At 64.4% G+C, this 19853-nt stretch overlaps 1 protein-coding gene across 2 annotated transcripts in view; it reads left to right on the top strand.

The window, feature by feature from the left end:
* The window catches only part of COL26A1 (collagen type XXVI alpha 1 chain), a 159728-nt gene extending 140471 nt beyond the window's left edge, over positions 1-19257 (top strand). For both annotated transcript variants that reach the window (XM_023655385.2, XM_023655386.2), the window contains exons 5-13: positions 3354-3510; positions 5588-5686; positions 6335-6487; positions 8522-8605; positions 9788-9840; positions 13490-13531; positions 14679-14726; positions 16587-16671; positions 17598-19257. In XM_023655385.2, coding sequence (XP_023511153.2) covers positions 3354-3510; positions 5588-5686; positions 6335-6487; positions 8522-8605; positions 9788-9840; positions 13490-13531; positions 14679-14726; positions 16587-16671; positions 17598-17758 — 882 coding nt within the window. In that variant the 3' untranslated portion in view covers positions 17759-19257. The remainder of the gene's footprint in view (positions 1-3353; positions 3511-5587; positions 5687-6334; positions 6488-8521; positions 8606-9787; positions 9841-13489; positions 13532-14678; positions 14727-16586; positions 16672-17597) is intronic.
* Positions 19258-19853: the final 596 nt, after the last annotated feature.

The raw sequence follows: 19853 nt of genomic DNA on the forward strand, positions 1-19853 counted from the left end.
AGAAACCTAGCTAATGACAGTGTATTCCTTAAGGACACTTATTGTTTGTTTAACAAAGAGTCCAGGAGTAGGTGGTCTTTGGATTGGTTTGGTGACTCAAGAACCCAAGTTATTCAGGAGCCTTCCCCTCCAGCTCCTTAGTGAATTGGCTTTTGTCCTCATGGTCAGTGCCTCATGGTTACAAAGTGGCTGCTGCAGCTCAAGGCATCACATCCTCACACTTCCTCAAAGGCAGGAACTAGAGTGAGGGAAAACACCCCAGCAGACTCATTGGCCAGCACTGGGCTATATGCCCACCTCGTAGTTGCAAGGGAGCTGGGAAAATGAGTACCTGGCCAATCAGGATTCCTCCTCTGGGGTACACCCACAGACATACAAGAGGGGGTTCTGGAGCCAGGGGAGAGGGGCAGTTGGTGACCAGGCAACCATCAGGGTCTGCTCCATCTTCACTCCCCACGGGTGCCCGAGTTGCCATAGGACCCAGACTTAGGAGCTGATGTAGCGTTCCTGCCCCCCTCTTTCCCTAGGACAGGCGGGCCCGGCTGCTGGGGGCAGTGGGGTGGGAGGCCAGCTGGGGAAAGCATCCTGCCTTCCTTCCTCTCTCCCCCCTCAGTTTACACGCTGCCTTCAGGGACCACACGCAGGCAGTTCCCCCACGTGAGGGTCACAGGAGCCACTGAGTTCGGCTGGTCTCTGGTGCAGGGGGGCAGCATTCCGGCCAATCAGCCAGGCCACGATGACATCACTGGGGCCACTGCCCTCGAAGGCCGGCCATGTCTGGTTTTCTTGGGCTGAGTCCTCACGCCCACTGCTGCCCGGCCTGGTGAGCTCATGCCGCCAGGGTGGGGCCTGTCGCTCCAGGACCTTGGCCACGGCCTGGCCAGGGGGCTTGGACTCCGGCGGGGCCTGAGGCTAACTTAGCCGTGGCCAGCGCCCCTCTGCCTGGGGCCGTGGGCTCTGTGGACCTTGGTGTCTGCATGGGAGGTGGTCCAGGAAGGAGTGAGCCAGGCCTTTGGTGCAGGGGCCGGGCTGCAGGTGGTAGGTCCCCTATGAGGGTTCTTGAGCCCTGCCAGGAACGAACACTGGGGGTCAACCCCGGGAGCCCCGGCGGGGGCCCCTCCCCCTCCAAACTGCCCCACCCCTGCTACTCCCTGTTAGGTATGTCCATCTGGAGGTCCCCCAAGACACTGCAACTCAACGCGACCCCACACTGGTCACTGTCACCCCACACCTGCCCTCTCTTGTGCCCCAGTTTGACTGGCAGCAATCCCACCGTCCCCAGAGCCAGGCCAGAAACGGGGGAGCCGCTCCTGCCTTCACCCGCCCTCCTGTCCCCCAGCCCCGGGCACCAGTCCCGACGGTTCTCACCCCGTCCCCACGCCCACTGCCTGGCGTCCCCCATCACCTGCAGCCGAGTCTCCTTGCCCCCCTCGCCAACTCCTCCGCTGCCCGGAAGCCCCCAACCTTGGCGAGGCTGGTCAGCTTCCAGTGGACACTGGGTGGTTGGGGCAGGAAGGGACACCCTCTCCTCTTTGTGGGGGTTCCCGGGATCAGGAGACAGGGTTCCACCCCAAGCTGCTGTGTGATCTGAGCCAGCTGCTCCCCTTCTCTGTGCCTCCGAGAAGCTCTGCTGAGGACAAAGCGGTGGCCAAGCTGTGACGAGGTGGACGAGGCATCTCATGGGGCCCATGCCCCACCACCTACTTGCTGGGTGACCTTGGAAAAGTCACTTACAGTCTCTGAGCCTCTATTTTGGCCTCACCTGTGATGTGGCCACAGGGACCCTTCCTGCCTCATGGGCCTTTGTGAGGACCAGAGGGGAGGGGCCCAGAGACGTGGCTTGGGCGTCACCAGAGCCTCACGGCACAGGAGCCCCCTCAGCCAACACAGATGGAGGCCCTGAGACCTGGTGCAGGGGTGGCACGTGTTCCCAAGGATCCTGGGAGACTCTGTCACGCAGGCCCAGGGACACTGCAGAGTGGGGGACGGGGGTGCCCAGAGGGACCCGCGAATCCTCAGCGCAGCCCAGACCCGGGGGCTGTGCGGGCAGCCGTCTGTCCCCGTGACCCCCCGGCAGCGGCGGACTAACCAGGGTGCGCGTGGGCTGCACGCTCCTCCCATTTTGCTGAGGGGGAAACTGAGGCCCACAGAGGTCATGACGCTCGCACAGGTCCCGCAGGGACCACCTTGGGGGAGAACCAGGGTCCAGACTGGCCTGTGTCGTACCAGGGCCCTAGCCTCCCCACCACGTGGCACTTAACGCCAGCCGGGCTCTGGGGACCAGCAGCAAGGAGGGCGCACGCCCCGACGTGGTCTCGTCTCCCCAGGGCAGGGCTGGTGGCACAAAGTGGTGGTGCAGGGGCTGAGGGACACACAGAAGGGGGTGGCCCCCTTCTGCAGAGGGCCAGGCGGAGGGGGCACTCAGAGCCTCAGCCGCTTCCAGGGGCTCAGGAGGGGGCGGGGCGGGCTGACGCCCCCTGCTGCAGGCGGGGGAGGGGCAGGCGGGGGTTGGGGGGCTGCCGCAGGCCTGGGCACCGGCTGTGGCCTGAGCGCGGGGGCACCGGGGGAGGCCACATGCAGGGCCCTGACCCTCCGCGAAGTGGGGGCGGATTCCAGGAATCCAGCAGGACGCAGGGGCCCGGCTCCCGAGGCGGGGGGTGTGGGGTGGGACCCGGAGACCCCGACTTCTTCCTCCCCGTCGGCAGATCGGGGGGGCTGAGACCAGGGACACAGGGGGTGGGAGCAGGAAGCCGGGCTCCACGTGACAGGGACCCGGGCACCCTCTGCCCGGGTTGGGGGCGCCCCTGGCTCTCGCACCTGCCGGCGCTCGCGCGGATCCCGGGCCTGCAGCGCCCCCTGGCGGCCTCTTCGGGGGCAGCAGGGACTCGCGGGGGCCTCCCGCCGGCTCCCAGTTCACCTGAATCGGGGAGACGGTCCCCTGGGGCCTTCCTGGTCTCTGGCCCCTGCGTCCCTCAAGGGGAGAGGACATGGCTGCCTTCCAGGCCCTGGGTGACCACGACCACCTTCCGTTTTCCTGGAGCTCCCCTAAAGATCATGCGCCAAGCTGGGCACTTTCTTCCTCCCTTTTTTTCTTTCTTTCCTTCCTTCCTTCCTCCCTCCCTCCTTCCATCTGTCCACAGACATTTCCTGACCACCTTGCTTGTGCCCTGAGCCGAGCAATGTCAGGGACAAGTGCCCCCAGCGCCGCCCTGGGAGGACCAGTGAAGTGGGGTGACCAGGGTCGTTCCGTGACGGCCACAGGTCTCCAATCCCAGTGGCGGCCACTCCGGAGAGAAGTTCAGGGACTCTGCGAGCATGTGACGGGCCTGACCCTCTGCCCTTCTCCGGCCCAGGTTCTCCTGCTGGAAGCTGCAGAACGGCCCTCAGGCCCAGACAACGACCTGCCGGTGCCCCAGAGCAGCCCACCGCCCTGGAACGAGGATTTCCTCCCAGATGCTATCCCCCTCGCCCACCCGGGGCCCCAAAGGAGAAGACCCACAGGCCCAGCCGGTGAGTGAGGCCTGCAGGGGAGGGCCCAGGCATGGCCTCCCAGGGCCTCCACCAGTAGGTCGCAGGGTAGGCCCTCTGGGTCAAATACGCCCACGTGGCATCTAGAAAAATTGAACTAACATTTAAAAACTGGAGGTTTTCACATGAATATCAGGATTTTTTAGCTTCTCTTAGGAAAATGGAAGTTCTGGCCATTGGGGCTGGCAGTCCCTCATGGAAACAATTCGCTGCAGTCTAGTTACGGCTGCCCCACAGATTCTGTCCAAGCTCTGCAGTTTGCCACAGGCCTCACCATTCCTTATTGCCTCCCAGTTCAGCTACTGTCCTCGTTGTCTGCCCTGCTGCCCCTTAGCTCTACACTTAGGCCCCCAGCCCAGCCCCAACCTTGCTCGGCTCCATCTTACGGGGAGTGACTGCCTCCCACCACCTTCTGGGGGTTCCTTGCTGACCTCTGACTACAGTCGGAGGACACCTGCCATCCTGTTTTCTCCCTTCCGGCCACATTGCAAAATCGGGGTAAATGTTTACTCTCTGCAGCTTCTATCCCCTGGGCTTTTCCCTCTAGGATGGTAGAATAGTAATAATAATTGTAATAATAGTCGTTAAGATTGTTGAAGGCCTACCTTGTGCCAGGCGCTTACCCTGGGCAGACGTTTAGCTGGCACCTGTCAGAATGACTGAACTCGGGGTTAAGGCTGATGTCCCTTTTCATTGTCAGTGTCCATGTTGTGCCAGTTATTAAATACTTTTATGTCACCCCTGGCTGTATGGATCTCATTTCTAATCATTCCACTAAAGCTGGGGGTTACAGAGGAGAAAACTGAGGTTCAGAGTGGGGGTCACCCAGGGATCCCGGGGCATTTTCTCTCCATGATTGTCAGCCCCATGAGAGCCCTTTGCAGGTGACACCTCCCTTCCCTCCTGGCTCCCAGTCGAGCCCACAGCATCTTAGCACCCCGGCCCTGTCTCAGCTCTGAGCACGTGCCCGGCCCCTCCCGGCCTCCTCTGCCTGTTTCCTATCTGTGCCTGTCCAGCCCGGCCAGCAGAGGGAACAGAGCACGAGGGAGACCCCCTGCTGTGAGGGAGCTGCCCTCCACAGGCCAGTCCTGGTACTGGGGGAGGAGCAGATATTCTGTACTCTTCCAAGGGGCTGGGGGCTGGGGGGCGTGGGGAGCATCTCTCCCTGGGCCCCCAGGCCCACTTCTCTAGCCGCTGTCCCCAAGATCTCACCCCCAGGGGCTGCCCCATGCCCATGTTCTTCAGATCCTTCCTCTGGAACTGGGGAGGAAGGAGCCTTCCCGTCCCTGAGGCCCCAGGCCCCAAACCCGCTGGTGGGACGCTGGGAGAGGCTCTGGGTTCCCGCCCCCGCCTCCCCCCGGGAGGTGCAGTTCCAAGAAGTGGCCACCAGGTGGGGCACAACCCCCACAAATGGTGACACCCCAGCGCCTGGACCTCCTGAGAGCAGAAAACAGCAGCCTGGGTCAAGGCCAAGGTCGAGCCCTTATTCCAGGACCACAGTGAGGCGGTGGGAGCAGGAGGGGCCCGCGGAGCCAGCACAGGTCCCTCCCTCGGTTCAGCGAGGCTTCCTGGGCATCCTCTCTAGGCATTCCAGGGGGAGAGGGGCCGGCCCCCGCCACTCCCGCCCACCCTGGGGGCCTGCAGACCCCGGGGCTGGGACGCTGGGCAGGCGTGTCCTCCAGGGCAGCCCGGGGCTCCGAGGAGGCCTTACTGGAGAGCTCTTCGCCACAAGCCCAGTTCCAGACCCCGAGCAGGGAGACGGTAGGTCGTGGAGGGAGGAGCCTGAGTCACCTGCAGCCTGGCTCTGCGAGCCTGAGCAACGGACCACACCTCTCTGAGCCTCAGTTTCCCCACCTGTCAAGTGGGACAAAAGTAGCTCCTGAGATCACGGAAGTTAATAGGTACAAAAGTGATTTGTAAACTGTAATGACCGAGCGAGCCGACAGGGGTCCCGGCTCCTGGAGCAGGTCTGGCCGGACAGCCCAGGTGGTCAGGCCTGGAGCCACCAGAGGCAGCTTGGCCCACAGTGTCCTCAGGCCTCCCCTCATTCTCTCCCCAGGGCCCCCGGGGCAGACGGGACCACCAGGGCCTGCAGGCCCCCCAGGCTCCAAAGGTGACCGGGGCCAGGCGGGAGAGAAGGGCCCAGCGGGGCCTCCAGGTAAGGACCCCCTACCTGACTTTGTCCCGTCGGGGGGGGTGTTTCTCCCCTATCTGAGCAGGCATCCTGTGTACCCCGGATCTTGCTGGGGTTAATGGCCGCCATCTTGGGGGGCTCCAGCCTCACTTCCTCCCTCCAGCATCCCCATGGCTGCCCCATCCCAAGCGCCTTAGGGCCGGGGCTCACTGTGGGCTGCAGGGAGAAGAGAAGGCTCTGGGACCGTGGGTGCTGGCATGGGGTGAGGCCGTGGGGGGCTGGCGGTTGTTCCCAGCCATTTTAACGACACCTCCAGAGAGCAGGGGAGGTACGGGTCCTGTCAGGGCAGGCACAGGGCTGGCCCGGGCTGACCGCCACCCTCGGGACCCCTGCCCCAGAGCTGAGGCCCCTGGAGGGGCAGACGGCGTCTGAGCAGAGCCTCGCTGGTTCCTGGCCCCCCCTCACTCCCACCAGCGCCCCGCTGTGCCCTCTGCCCTGGCCGGGGAGGGGAAGCCGTGTCACTCACATCCCAGGACAGCCCTCCGGGGAGACAGTGATCTAGACGCCCCCACTGACTCTGGCCCCCCAACCCGTCCTTTGGATGGGCCTGCTCCCATCTGCGATGTCAGCGGCCAGGCCCGGGCCTCATGTGACTCCTCTTCTCCCCCACAGGCCTCTTGGGGCCGCCAGGGCCCCGCGGGCTTCCTGGAGAGATGGGGCGCCCTGGCCCCCCTGGCCCCCCTGGCCCGGCAGGCAGCCCTGGCCTCCCTCCAGGTGGCCCCCAAGGCGTCCTCTACTCCCTGCAGCCGCCCACCGACAAGGACAGTGAGTGTCATGCCTGGGGGGTCAGCCTCCCCTAGGGACCCGGGAAGCGGACGTCAGGGAGCAGGGCGTCGGCTGGGGAGCCAGGCGGGCAGGGGTCCCCTGGGGGCTGATGCTGGCCCCCAACCCTGCTCTCGGCCCCAGTGCGGCCTGTCCATGCCTGGAGCTCCTGCCCCTGGGTCCTGACCCCCAAAGGTCACTCTGTTCTCTGGCCCAGCCTCGGTTTCCCCGCCTGGTGACGGCAGCGCCCCCAGGTCATCCATTATGGCATCTGCTCCTTACAAGTCCCCTCGCTGTAGGTCACTCCACAAGTGTTGGTTGGGCACCTACTATGTGTCGCACACACTGGGGACTCATCGAGGAGCAAGAGACAGACGCCTGCCCTGGGGGCCACAGCCTGTGCAGGAGGGGCCTTGGCACATGGGACCATCCGCCACACTCAGGGCACAGGGACAGGAAGGTGGCAGGGTGCGGGTGGGCAGAGGGGCACTGTTTTTGTTAAATGCCCTGGGAAATCAGGGGAGGGTTTTAAGAAGCAAGTGACAGGGTTGACTTTAAATTCTGAGAAGAGAGGCTGGGTGGATGACGTCCCAGCTGCTGTGGGGACAGGTGGGTGACATCCCAGGCACCATGGGGGGATGGGTGGGTGACGTCCCAGTTGCCGTGGGGGCAGGTGGGTGACGTCCGGGCACCATGGGGGTGGGGGGTGACGTCCTGGGTGCTTCGGGGGTGTGTGGGTGACATCCCAGATGCCGTCAGGATGGGTGGGTGATGTCCCAGGCTCCGTGAGGGGTGGGGACCTCCTTGTCAGCTGTCAGAGAAACCCAGCCCCCTTTCTGCGGCTGCTTCTGTCCCCCCAGGCAGCACAGGCCTCAGCTGAGCGTTAAACCCTGGACCTGAATTGCACTGTCCTCCGAGCCTCAGTTTCCCTATCTGTAAAGTTGGGGTGGTACTACTCCCTGATGGAGTTGCTCTGGAGCTGAAAACCAGCCCCCAGCCAGTGCCTGCCCCGGAAGGGAGCAACTCATTCCTGGGCACGTGGGCGTCCTGGGCTGCGCCGGTGGGTGCGGCAGGGCCTGGGGAGAGGCTCAGCTCTCAGGGGCCTTCTGGAGCGAGTGTTAGCCCTGAAGACCCAGCTTCCTCAGCGATGCACCTGGGCAGGGAGAGAGCAGAGGGTGTTTGTGAGGCCCGCGTGGGTCTCCGAGTCCCCCAGCCGCACCCCGGACCACGAGGGGCCGCAGGAAGGTTCTAGCCTGCCCTGGCCTGGGCACCACGCCCTGCCTCTGCCACCTCCAGTGCCCGGAGCCCTCCTCAGACGGGACCCTCCTTCCCCCAGCCCTGGGGTTCCTGACACAGGGCGGCCATCCTGCAGGGCTGCGGTGTGAGTGTTTGGAAAGAGTGGGGAGGCCCCAAGCAGTGGAGGCAGCCAGTGGGGACTGAGCGCCCACAGGAGGACCACCTGCTGTGTGGCCCGTGGAAGGAGAGTCCGGGTGTGTGAGGGAGGGGCGGAGGTGCCACCCGCATCCCAGACATTCCCTGAGCCTGGCCGCTCTGGGCCTGGCTGTGGGATGGGGCAAGGCGAAGTCACATGGGGCTGCTCTGGATGAGAGGAGCCGTTAGCCAGGCCTCACCACTGCCCAGGCGTGAGGGAGGCAGGCCAGGGCCCTGTGGCTGAGAGGAGTGGGCAGGCAGGCTTCCTGGAGGTGGAGGCCCCGAAGGAATGAGCCAGCAGGGTGCATCAGAACGAGCATGTGGGGTGGAGCCTGGAAGAGAGTGCCAGCCTTTCCAGCAGTGAGCGGGGTGGGGCCAGAGCCCAAGGGCCTGGAATGTTCAGGAGGGAATTTGTCTTGATAGGAAGACCATCAGGCTCCCCTGCCCTTTGACCCGGGCTCCCTTGCTCTTCTGAGCAGTGAGAGCATCCGTGTCCGCGTGCCGGGGCTGCTGTGAAGCCCAGCGGGGTGGGTCGGGGCCGCCCTGGCCCAGCCCCCAGCCCTGGGCTCTGCCTGCCAGTCACAGGCGGCTCTGCTCTTACCACAGATGGGGACGCGCAGCTGGCCTCTGCTGCTGTGGACACCGTGCTGGCGGGCGTCCCGGGGCCCCGGGGACCCCCAGGTCCTCCAGGTAAGCACACAGGCCGGCCTGGACGGGGTGCCCCTCCTGGGGTGGCCTGGGCCGAGGGGCGCGAGGGCTGGGTGGGGCCCATGGCCTCCGCAGGGTGCCTTCCGCGTGTTCCTGAGCACGTCCCCGTCCCCGCTGCCCGGCGGTGTTCCAGGCTCCTGGCCTTGTTTCGACGGTGGCAGTGGAGCGAAGGCTGGAGGAGGCGAGGGCGTGAGCTTGGAGGGGACCTGGGGACCGTGAGGTCATCTGCTCCGACTGGAGGGAGGGCGTTTGTTTTTAACCAGACCACGTTCAGATCTGTGCCCCTCCCTGTGGGTCCTTGCCAGGCGTGGGGGCACGCGGGCACAGCAGGGGGCTCCCTGCAGCCCGGGAGGCACAGGCCTATGCTGGCGCCTGGGGACAAGGCCTCACGCTTCCAGACGTGTGGGAAGTTCAGTCACCAGCCTGACCCCCTGGGCGCTCCCTGGGCCGTGCCCCAGTTTCCAGACAGGGAATCTGACAGAGGCCGTGCGCAGCGGCTGGTCCACGTCAGGGATGTGTCTAGAGGGAGGAGGGAGTAGGAGGGCTTCCTGGAGGAGGTGATGCTCAGCCTGAGACTAGTAGGAAAGAGTTTGCCGGGATCTGGAGGGAATGGAGAAGCTCCAGGAGGAAGGAACAGTGCTGGCACAGGCACAGAAGCAGAGGAAACTTCTGGAAGGGCATCTAGGGAATGAGGGTGGAGTGGGCTGGGCTGAGAGGGACCTAACTGGAAGGTGGCTCTGGGTGGCCACAAGGAGGGTGGATGGTCAGGACGCGGTTGTAGTACCCCGGGTGAGGATGGCCTCGGAGGGCTCAGGTCTGAGGTCCCGATGAGGGGCAGACGCGATTGATCTGCCAGGGGTTGGGCTGGCTCGGGGTGGGGGTGGTGCAGCGCGGCCCCGTGGATGAGACCCTGGGAGGGGGAGCAGTATGGGGTGTGGGGGCTGCAGGGAGAGAAGAGGTGAAGGAGGGGGGTCTCAGCTCGGGGTGGGGCAGGGGAGGCCAGGGGAGCACGTGCCCCCCGCCCCTGACCATTCCTTCATCAAACCCCCCCGTTTGCACCAGTGGAGACAGACCCAGGCAGGCTGGGTTGGGAGCGGGGAGGGGCCTCTCCTGAGCTGACCCAGCTTCTCTGGGCTCTGAGACCACCTGTGACTCTGCCAACAGGTCCCCCTGGACCACTCGGTCCCCCAGGACCCCCAGGTGTGCCTGGATCCCAGGTAAGGACTTTCCCCTTTGAGGGGGACGGGGGGCGTTGTCTCCCGGGAAAGGAGGAGCCAGCTTCTTAGCAGCACGAGTTGCTCAGGAAGGAACCAGCCGCTGGGCCAGTCCCCTGTGGGGCCAGGGGCGCCCAGAGGAAGGTCGGCAGGGATCCTGGCTGTATTAGTGGCAGTGTCCCTTTGCTGCCCGCTCCCTCGTGCCAGGGAGGTGTTAGCGTCACTCCCATTTCTTAGATGAGCTGAGACCCGGGGAGGCCCAACGTCGCACAGAGGGTGTGGTGGGGCCAGGCCAGGATCACAGGACAGCCACCCCAGCCTGTCACCCCTCCCTCCAAGAATTCCCTGTGTGGGAGGGGGCACCCCAAAGCCTGCCTGGGTGGCCTCGAACCCCAGCTTGCTCTGCCTCTCTGGCTGTGTGACTTTGGGTGGAAAGGCAGCCTCTCTGGGCTCTGGCTTCCTCAGCTGCTAAGACGGGGGGCACAGGGCCTCCCTCGTGGGTTGTTAGAGGGAGCGAAAGAGAACTAAGGTGCCAGATGGAACAGCCTGTGCGGCAGGCGCCTGGGGCCTGGGAGCAAAATCGCCCCCGAGGGGCAGGACGGCCCAGGACGTCCTGCGGAGGCCAAAAGGGAGGGGTTTGGGGATGTCCTACCAAAGGGAGCTTCCTGCAGCCCCCACCCTGGGCCTTGTCCAGACCCGGGACTCCGCTGTACTGGGGCTCCGGCTTGGCTGGGGTGGGTGCTGAGAGGTGACCCCACACGGTGAGGGGCGTGGATCCGGGCCTTGACCTGTGGGCGCTGGGACCTGGGCAGTCCCCCACATTCATTGATCCCTTTAGTCGCCTGACAAGTGTTCCCTGAGCACCGCCAGCCTGGGACACAGCCAGCCCCGGGGCCACAGCCCAGCCCTCGAGAGCGGATGTTCTGGTCGTCAGAGGACCAGTGTCCCCACCCTGACCTGCTCCCCGTTGTCCCCCGTGTGTCACACCTGGAGGAGGCAGCGTGGAGAAGGGCTGGCGGGATGCACAGGCGTGGGAAGGGGCACACGGCACAGGTAGAGCGACGCTGGCTGTGCCACCAACCAGGCTGGTGGCAGGGCCTTGGGTGGGGCGGGGGCTGCAGGGGCAGGGGGCCCTCAGGTCTGCTCTGCTCCTGAGTCAGGGGGCTGGCCAGGGAAGCTGGGAGGCCAGGCCCGCATGGTCCCCTCCTAGCCCCTTGAGCCGCCAGCCACAGGCCCCGGCGGGGGGGGGGGGGGGGGGGGCAAGGGGAAGAGAATGACAATGACAGAGACAGGAATGTGGGGAGGGATGGAGGGGCCCAGGGAAGCTGGGGGCAGCCTGGGGAGAGAGGTGTGGCAGAGATCTGTCAGCCACAGGAGCCCTGTGCGGTCAGGCCCTCCAGATGTCCCAGCCCACGGCAACAGGGAAGGCCAGGGACGTGGGTGTTCCCGGCCCTTCCCCCACCTCCTTGTGCCCACTGATTTTGGGCATCCCATCATTTAATCCCAGCAGCCACGGGGAAGTGGAAGCTCAGAGAGGTTCCATCACCTGCCGGAGTCACACAGCAGGGGAACAGAGTGGGGGTCCCGCAGGGCCTGGGCAGCTCCAGGCCCCTCTCAGGTTCTCTCCAGCTGCTTCTGGCCCTTGCCGAGGATGCAGGGGCCGATCTGGGGTGGCCTCATCCCGCCAGGTGGTCTGTTGTCAGGGTCTCCCAGGCCCTGCAGGCAGGGCTGCCTTGGGGGCTGTGCAGACCCTCAGGGCTTCAGGGGTTTGCTTTGTGGGGGCCCAGGCCTGCGAGATTCCAAGGAGGTTCAGGGGTCACGAATCCGAGCTGCTCGTCCAGCCCCCTCTAGAGAGTGGGACCGGGCATCAACATGAGGGGTCTTTGGGCTGCTGGCATCCTGACCCCTCCCCTCCTAGCTGTGGTCTCTCCCTACAGCCGGGGGCCTGTGGGCAGGGCTGGGATGCCAGAGGGACCCAGGCGGTGCCTGGCCTGTCCCTGGCTCCCCAGAGCCCACAGTCTAGGGACAGAGAGAGATTCCAAGGTTAGGAAAGAGAGAGATTCCGAGGTTAGCCCACAAACTGACGATGTCGGAGTGGCCAGCAGCCTCCACTGCTCCCATGGGAGGACTGGAATGTGGCTTCACTGTGGACGGTGGGGCCAGTCTGGTGCCCCAGCCACTGTCTCCTTCCGTAGCCGAGGGGTCGAGGCCTCTGAGCACTGGGGACGGGGTCCCCTAGACAGGGATCAAATAGGAGTGAGATGGGACAGTGACGGAGGACCAGGTGGCCCCTACTTTCTCCTCTGAGTGGGACAGACAGACCAGGGTTTGAAGCCCATTTCTGCCAGTTTCCAACTGGGTGACCCTGAGCAGGCCACTGCCCCCCGGGCCTCAGTTTCCCCATCTGTGAAATGAGGATAAAGATCCCTCCTGGGTGGGCTTGCTTTGAGGAGTAAAGGAGATGCCAGGTGGGAAACGCCAGGCCCTTAGGAGAACCTCCATAAACGCTGTTCACCCAGCAGATGTCTCCTGGGACCTCGGCTGCGTCAGACACTGTACTGGGCACAAGAGCAGGGCCGCAGGGAGCCCTGCCCTCCGGGGGCTGAGAGTCTAAGGGGGGAGGCCGACATTGAACAGTAAGGAGGTGTCATGAGAGAACCAAAGGAGGCCACGTGAGAGAGTGACTGGGAAGGGGCCTCCTGCGACACGAGGGAGTGACACATGTGAGGAGGGAGGTGACGCTTCAGCTGGACCCCAGGAACCAGAAAGAGCAGCCCTGCAAAGATGCCAAGAAAGAGCGATCCGGGTAGAGGGCGGAGTGAGTGCAAAGGCCCTGGGGCAGGGAAGTGACTGGAACACGCTGAGTAGAGGGAGTGTGGGGAGAGATGAGGTGAGGTGGGCAGGGCCCAACCTGCAGGGCGGAAGCGTGGATTTTTGTCCCAGTGGGAAGGGGGCTGACTCATGGAGTGTCAGGGAGGTTAGTCCTTGATCTGATTCTCAGGGGTCATGAAAGACCCCTCTGGCTTTTGTGGGGAGAGTGGACGTTGGGGGCAGACGTGGAGCAGGGAGCCCCAGCTGCATTAAGGAGGTGGCAGAGTGAGTGACACGTTGAGAAAGTGGAGCTGATGGTTAGCTGCTGGAGTCGATTTGGCGAGTGAGGGGAAGGGGAGGCGAGCTCCTAGGTGGGCGCTGGAGCGGCCGGAGGACCTGGGGCTGGTCCGAGAAGGGCGACTGGGGAATGGGGGCGAGTGTAGCGTGGGGAGCAGGAGTTCCCCCTTTGGTCCGCTGGGTGGGGATGCTGGAGGACGGCTGGACGTCCAGGTCTGGGGGCGGGGGCCTTCCGGCTGGGCCCCAGCACTGACGGGCGTCCAGGGGTGGGACCGTCTCGATGGCCTTTGCTGTCACTCGATTCCGGGGGCCACTCTCCGCGGGGGTGCGCAGGCCATCGTTCCTTCCCCCAGCAATCGGCCTCCCTGGCGCGGCCCCATCTTGCAGATGAGAGGCGCCTCTTCCCAGGGCCCGGCCGAGGCTCCTGGAGGGGACGTGGGACGGGCCATCCTCCTCGGTCCTCCTTTCGGACGCGGAGCCCAGGGTCGGGGGGGCGGGGCGGCTTGGCGCTGGGCCCGGGCTAAGCTCTGTCTGCTGTCCGCAGGGTCCGGCTGGAGAGCGGCCCGGGCCGGTGCCCGCGGTGGCGGTGAGTGTGGGCCCTGGGGGTGGGCCGCTCCCAGGCACCGGGGGCTGGGGGTCTGTCCCGGCCACCTTGCCAGACCTCAGCCCCCAGGCTCCCCGAGCACGGCCTTGTCCCCCCGACGCTGGGCTGGGCCAAACGAGAGAAAGGGGCCCCCGGACTGCGGTCCCAGATGCCCAGGTTGGGGAGGGGAGACCTCAGAGCCCAGACCCCCCGGCTAAGGCGCGGTGTGACCTGCAGATCTCTCCCTTCTCTGAACCTCCCAGAAGCAAGCGTCTTAGACAGCTCACTTCTAAATTCCCAAGAATCTGAGTCTCAACTCCTGTCTCCAGGGCCAAGGAGGCCGCGCCTCCTACTACGTGCCCAAGCCTTACGTGGAGGGCACAGGGCGGGGGAGGAAGGATGGGTCTTTGCTGAGCACCTACTGTGTGCTGGCCTCCGAGGAGGTGCTCCTCATCCATAGTGTCTGTAAGCTTCACAGTGACCCAGCGAGACCAGGCTTTATTTTCCCCATTTGCCAGAACTGGCAGCTAAGGCTCAGAGAGGTTAAGTAACTTGCCCAAGGTCACACAGCTAGGCAACGGTAGAGCGAAGATTTAAACCCAGGAGTGTCAGCCTGCAAAGCCACGGGCTTTGTTTAGTAGCAAATAACAATAACGGTAAACACCTTCACAACACTTTTAGGCTCCAGTCTAAGCTCACTATTGGTATTGATTTATTTAATCCTCCTCATAGCTCTGTGAGATAGGCACTATTGTTACCCACTTTTTAGAGATGAGAAAACCAAGGCACAGAGAGGTAAAGTAACGGCTCAAGGTCACACAGCAGTAAGTAGCCACGTAGGTGTCACTGTGAGGCTGATATTCCTGGCCCCATTTTAGAAACAGGGCAGCAGAGTCCCGAGAGAGGCAGGGGACTTGCTCCTGGAAGAGCCAAGACATGAGCTGACTCCCTCGCAGCCCCAGGCTGTGCAGGGACACCCAGGCCTTGCCCTCCACTGCTCCCTGTCCCCAGGGCACTTCCCATCCAGCTCTGGGCCCCGGGCTGCTGCCCCCCGACTTCCTGGAGGCCCCCACGGTCTGCCCTCGAGGCTGGGGAGGGTCCCCCACACCCGCCGCCCCCCTGGTTGTTGACAGCCTGCCTTTCTTCCCAGGGCGAGCCTGGTGGGAAGGCTGAGGAAGAGGAGAAAGCCGCCGCCGAGGTAACTGCCGTGGCCCCTCTGCCTCCCTCCCAGCAGATCTGAGCCGACGCCCCTCAGCCGGAGCCGGAGCCGGCGCGGCTACGGGGTGACAGGGACCGGTCCATCGGGGGAGGCAGACGCGAGAAGCAGTGCTGGCGGCACTGTGCGAGGGTGCTGCAGTGGGGGGAGCACGGAGGGGTGACTGGCTCGGGCGGAGGGTGGAGGAGACCCTCGTGGAGAGGACAGGAGGGGCCACCGGCTGCAGAAAAGACCCCTCCTTGAAGGAGGCTTCACGCTGTGGGGTCCCTCTCCAGGGACAGGATGCTCTCCCATGACAGGATGCGCCCACTGGGTTACGGCTCTGGTGGACTGAAGGGCACATGGGTGCGTGGACACGTGGCTGGTGGAAGTGGGACAGGGCGGACGAAGGAGTGAGGATGGGAGCAGGAAGGTGGCAGGGCAAGATGGGGCGGGCAGGGGACACAGATGGGGCAAGGGCATGGCTGTGGGGCCCCCTGCCCTCTGGGATGGGGAGGGGTGCTGGGGACCAGGGTGATGCATAAAGGGGGCAAGGGCAGTGGGGCCAGCTGGGAGGCCTTGCAAGCTGGGAATAAGAGTCCCCTGGTTGTGTCAGTGCTGGCCAGGCCTGCCAGCATGGTGGGCACCCAGAGCCCCTTAAGTGAGCGAGCTTGGGGAGGTTCCAAGCAGGGGAGAGTCTGGCAAGGTGGGAGGTGGGCGTTGGAGGCAGACAGCTGCAGGAGGCGGGCTGGGCTGGAGGGACGAGCTGGGGCGGACCTTTGGAAGGTACGTGCAGGAATGGAGAAATGGAAAGAGGCTGGAACCACAGCAGCCGTGGTGGGTGCAGGAGGCAGTGGGAGGAAGATGTGCATGCAGGAGCGTGAGCACAGATGGAGACTAAGAGGTCACCGTGACTTCCCCCTCCCCATTTCTTAAGAGTGCAGCCTGTGGTCCAGGGACTTGGGGCTTAGCTGGCTCCCTGAGAGAGGAGGCTGGACCCCTGCTGCTCGCTGGGGACACTCCCATCCCAGACACTGTCCACAGTGTGTGCGGCTTCTCATGGCCTTTGGCTTCCCCGTAGGAAGACTTCTCGCCTGTAACCCAGTAGCACGCTTTTTGGTTTCCTTTTGTTTTTTAAGCTAAATTAATCTGAATGTCATGACAGAGCTGTCATGTTATTCCAGCAAAAGGCACCCATTTTGCTGCTGACCCAGCGCAGGGCCTTGACCCTTCACCGTCACTTTTCTTTTCAAAGTGGCCTTGACACCCGTCTTCTCAGTAAATCAGCTCATTCAGGAGTCTTGATGCACAAGGTCTGTTGCCCATGTGTCGGCCGGGTCCCAGAATGTGGCCTGGCCATCATCGCGCCCTGCCGCTGGCACCGGGAAGTGGCGGCTCCCCCTTCTCTTGTTCTTGCCGGGGTGGCCGCCCCGGCCTGCTCTGCACGTTTGGTTGGCAGAGAGCTCACAGGTGGGCAGCTCCAGGAAGGACACCAGCAGAGCACCCACACTGGGGGCCCGTGCCAGGTGCTCTGCCCGCAGCAGGGCATTTTCTGGAAGGAAGGGCACGGAGGGGGAGCAGCCGGGCAGCTTTCGGAGCAGGAGCCCGACAGGAGGCAGGCAGGTCTGGGTGTGAAGCCCCGTCAGCCACTTCCAGGCTGTGTGGCCACAGGGACGCTGGTTACCTTCTCTGTGCTTCAGGTTCCTTGTCTGTGAACAAGAATTCGAACCCCACCCCTGGCACATTTTGGATGATGGTTATTTGTGTTGACGGTGACAGGAGGGAAGGGGGGGTGGGGAGGGCTCCGATGACAGGTGCGCTGGGGTGGGACGGCCCTGACCCTGGTGGCTTCCTCCCCGGCAGGGCGAGGGGGTCCAGCAGCTGCGGGAGGCCCTGAAGATCCTGGCGGAGAGAGTCCTCATCCTGGAGCACATGATTGGGATCCACGGTGAGTGGCGACCACCTGGGGACTGGTGGACGGGCGGGCCCCTTGCTGGCCACCGAGCTGGACTCTCCCTCTGCTCGCGCCTCCCCACTCCCTTCTGCCCTCCTGGAAGCTGCCGCTGGTCTCTGGTCTCCCTGCCTCCAGGACCCTCCACTTGGCTGCCGGACGGTCCTTCCCAGACCCCAGTCTGACCCTGTCCCTCCCCAGCTCAAGGACCCTCGGTGGCTCCCTGCTGCCCGTGACCGACATTCAGACGCATCAAGTCCCAAGTTCCTCCTCAGCATAGGCTGGTGCCCAGGGACACAGGCACCACCCAGTCACCCGGGTCCCCTCCCACCTCCATCCGTGCCTTTGCTCAGGCCGGTCCCTCCACCTGCTGGACACCAGCTCCCACTTCAGGACCTGCTCGAAGATCCCTTCCTCGGTGGAGGTGCCCTCTGCTCTCGCCAGGGCGCTCTGTGAATCCTTCTGTTCCCGCAGGGGCGGGCTGTCCAGGTCTCCCCCTGGCACATTAGGAGGCTCTTGTGGCAGGGTGGGGACTGGCACCTCTGCAGCTGGAGCCCAGCCTTGGTCAGCATTTGTTAAAGAATGAATGATAGATGAATGAATGAGTGAGTGAATGAATGGATGCATAGATGAATGAATGGGTAAGTGAGCAAGGGAATGATGGATGAATGAATGAATGGCTGGCTGAGTGAGTGACGGAATGGATGGATGAATGGATAGTGAACTAATGAATGAATGAATGGGTAAGTGAATGAGTTGATGGATGAATGAATGACTGAGCCCATGCCTGAGGCATAGGAAGCCGGCTGCTGCCTTGCCCTCTCCTCTCCTGGCACAGTGCTTCCCTCGCCGGGGACCAAGAGCCAGGGTGCCCTGGAGTGCCCCCAGGCCTGTGTTAGCCCACTCTCCCACTCTCCTTCCAGATCCCCTGGCGTCCCCCGAGGGGGGCTCCGGCCAGGACGCCGCCCTGAGGGCCAGCCTCAAGATGAAGCGGGGTGGCCCACCCCCCGACGGCTCACTGGCCGCCCTGCTCGGCCCCGACCCTGGGCAGAAGAGCGCGGGCCGGGCCAGCAGCAGGCAGTAGGGCCAGCTCTCCAGGACAAGCCCGGCCCCGAGAGCCCCAACCCGAGAGCCCCAGCCCAAGGCCTGTGCCACTGCCGGCTCCTGAGGGCACCCCCAGTGGGCCAGGGCTCCAGGTGGACGACGATGAGGGACACTGGCTCCTGAGGCCTGGAGACCTTGGGGACAGATGGCGTCTCCAGGGGCAGGGTCCAGAGGGTCCCAGCATGCTTGGCAGAGCCTTGCCCCAGTCCCTGCCCCCTACGCCCCCTCCCTGCAGGAGCTGGGGTCCGGGTGGGCGGAGAGCGTGGGAATAATCGTAATCCCCGTCATTTCCTGAGTCCCTGCTAGACAGGCGCCTGTCCAGGGGCTGGCCCCACATTCTCATTTAGCCCTTAGATAGGCTTGTTGTCCCTGCCTGCTGGGGGAACGGAGGCTTGGAGAGGATGAGTGACCCGCCCCAGACCACCGGACCGTGGGCGGCTGGGGCAGGATTTGAACCCAGGCCTCTCCCTTCCGAACTCTCCACCCAGCCAGCTTACCCTCTTCACGGGGAAACTCGGCCAGCGCGGGCGCAGGGCTGGCGAGGCTGGACCGGCCGGCGGGTGGGGAGGAGCGTGGAGAGGAGGGTGGGGAGGAGGGTGGGGAGGAGGGTGGGCCCTGCCCAGCACCCCGAGACTGCATGCGCGGCACCTGGGCCACCTTCCGTGACGGCCCTCCCCGGGCTCGGGGTCTGCTCCGAGGGCTGGCAGCGTCTGGGCCTGTATCTGCTCCTGGAGGCCAGGAAGGCCTTGAATAAAGCCACGACAGTCACATGGACTTGGGGACCGTGAGAGAGGAGCCCTGGGGTGCAGGGGCCCTCAAACCGTGTTGGCATGGCCACCACAGCATCCCAGTCTCTCTGAGCCCACCCGCCCCCAGGCCCCCGTCCCCGGAGCCGGGAGGAGGTAAGATTGAATGGAATGCGCATTCTCCAGGGGCCACCACATGCCCCCTCGCAGGCTCCTGGGAATCTGTAGGCTTGGCCATTTCTGCCACACGGCAAGTCCTGTGTCCCCTTGACACAGAGGAAGGAGGGCTGTCTATGTCCCAGGCCCTGGTGGGGAGAGACGCCCCTGCCCTCAGGGCTGCGAGCCCAGGCAGGCCCCCCGGCAGACGCCCGGAGCAGCTCAGACCCAGCCATCTGGGCCACTCAGGCCTCTCAGGCCTTGGGTCCCCTGTGACCCGGACCAGCCCTGGTGCTGCTCCCTCTCTGGGCCTCACAGGTGCTGGCGCCCCCCAGGCATGTGTCCCCTCAGGAGAAGTGATGGTCCCCAGAGCCCTGGGTGCTCCTGGGCAGCTGTGGCCTGGTCCCTGGCCCCTGGTAACCTCTCTCTGCCCTCGAGGCCCTGACTGCCCTTCATGAGGCAGGGCTGGCCCTAGGGCCGAGGTGCGGCCTCCCGCAGGCCTGCTGTTACAGAGGGGCAGTCAGAAGTGGACAGGACGTCTGTAAGACTCTGACAATAAAGGTGGTCTCCTCATGTGGCTCTGGTGTCGTGTGGGGTAGCTGGTGGGGGGCCTGGCTGTGCCCACTGACCAACCGTGTCCCTGGTCAGCCTCACCGAGGCCCGGCCCCTCAGGGGTCTGCCAGGAGCCCTCCTCCCAACAGCGTGGCATCCAGGTTGGCCTGGCCCAGCTCTGCAAGACGGAGAGTGACATGGGGAGGCCTCAGGGTCCTGGGCAGAGGGACCCCTGCCCCCCTGCTCCGGCCCAAGCCTGGGGTCGTGGACATTTTCTTTCAGGCACAAATCCGGTTTGGGGCCCAGTTGCTGGGTCCTTTCCCTGGCCCTCAGCCGAGGTGGGGGACTGAACTGAATGCCACCCAGGGCTTCCTGCAGGCTGTCCCCGGCAGGACTCAGAGCCTCGTGGGGCTACCCACCCCTCGTGAGGGGCCCCAGGGGAGTTATTCTCTGACCACAGCCCCAGCCCAGGAGGAGGCCCACGCTTCCAGGGCCCAGGGAGACCCTGTGTTCCCGGCTGGAAGCTTCGGACTGGGCTCCTGCCCCTGGCCCCCATGTTACCCCTGGTCTGGCCTCGTCCCAGGGTGACATTACTGAGATCCTGATCACCAGCTTGTCTGG

This window comes from Equus caballus, chromosome 13, assembly GCF_041296265.1.
Source record: "Equus caballus isolate H_3958 breed thoroughbred chromosome 13, TB-T2T, whole genome shotgun sequence".
Classification (NCBI taxonomy): Eukaryota; Metazoa; Chordata; class Mammalia; order Perissodactyla; family Equidae; genus Equus; species Equus caballus.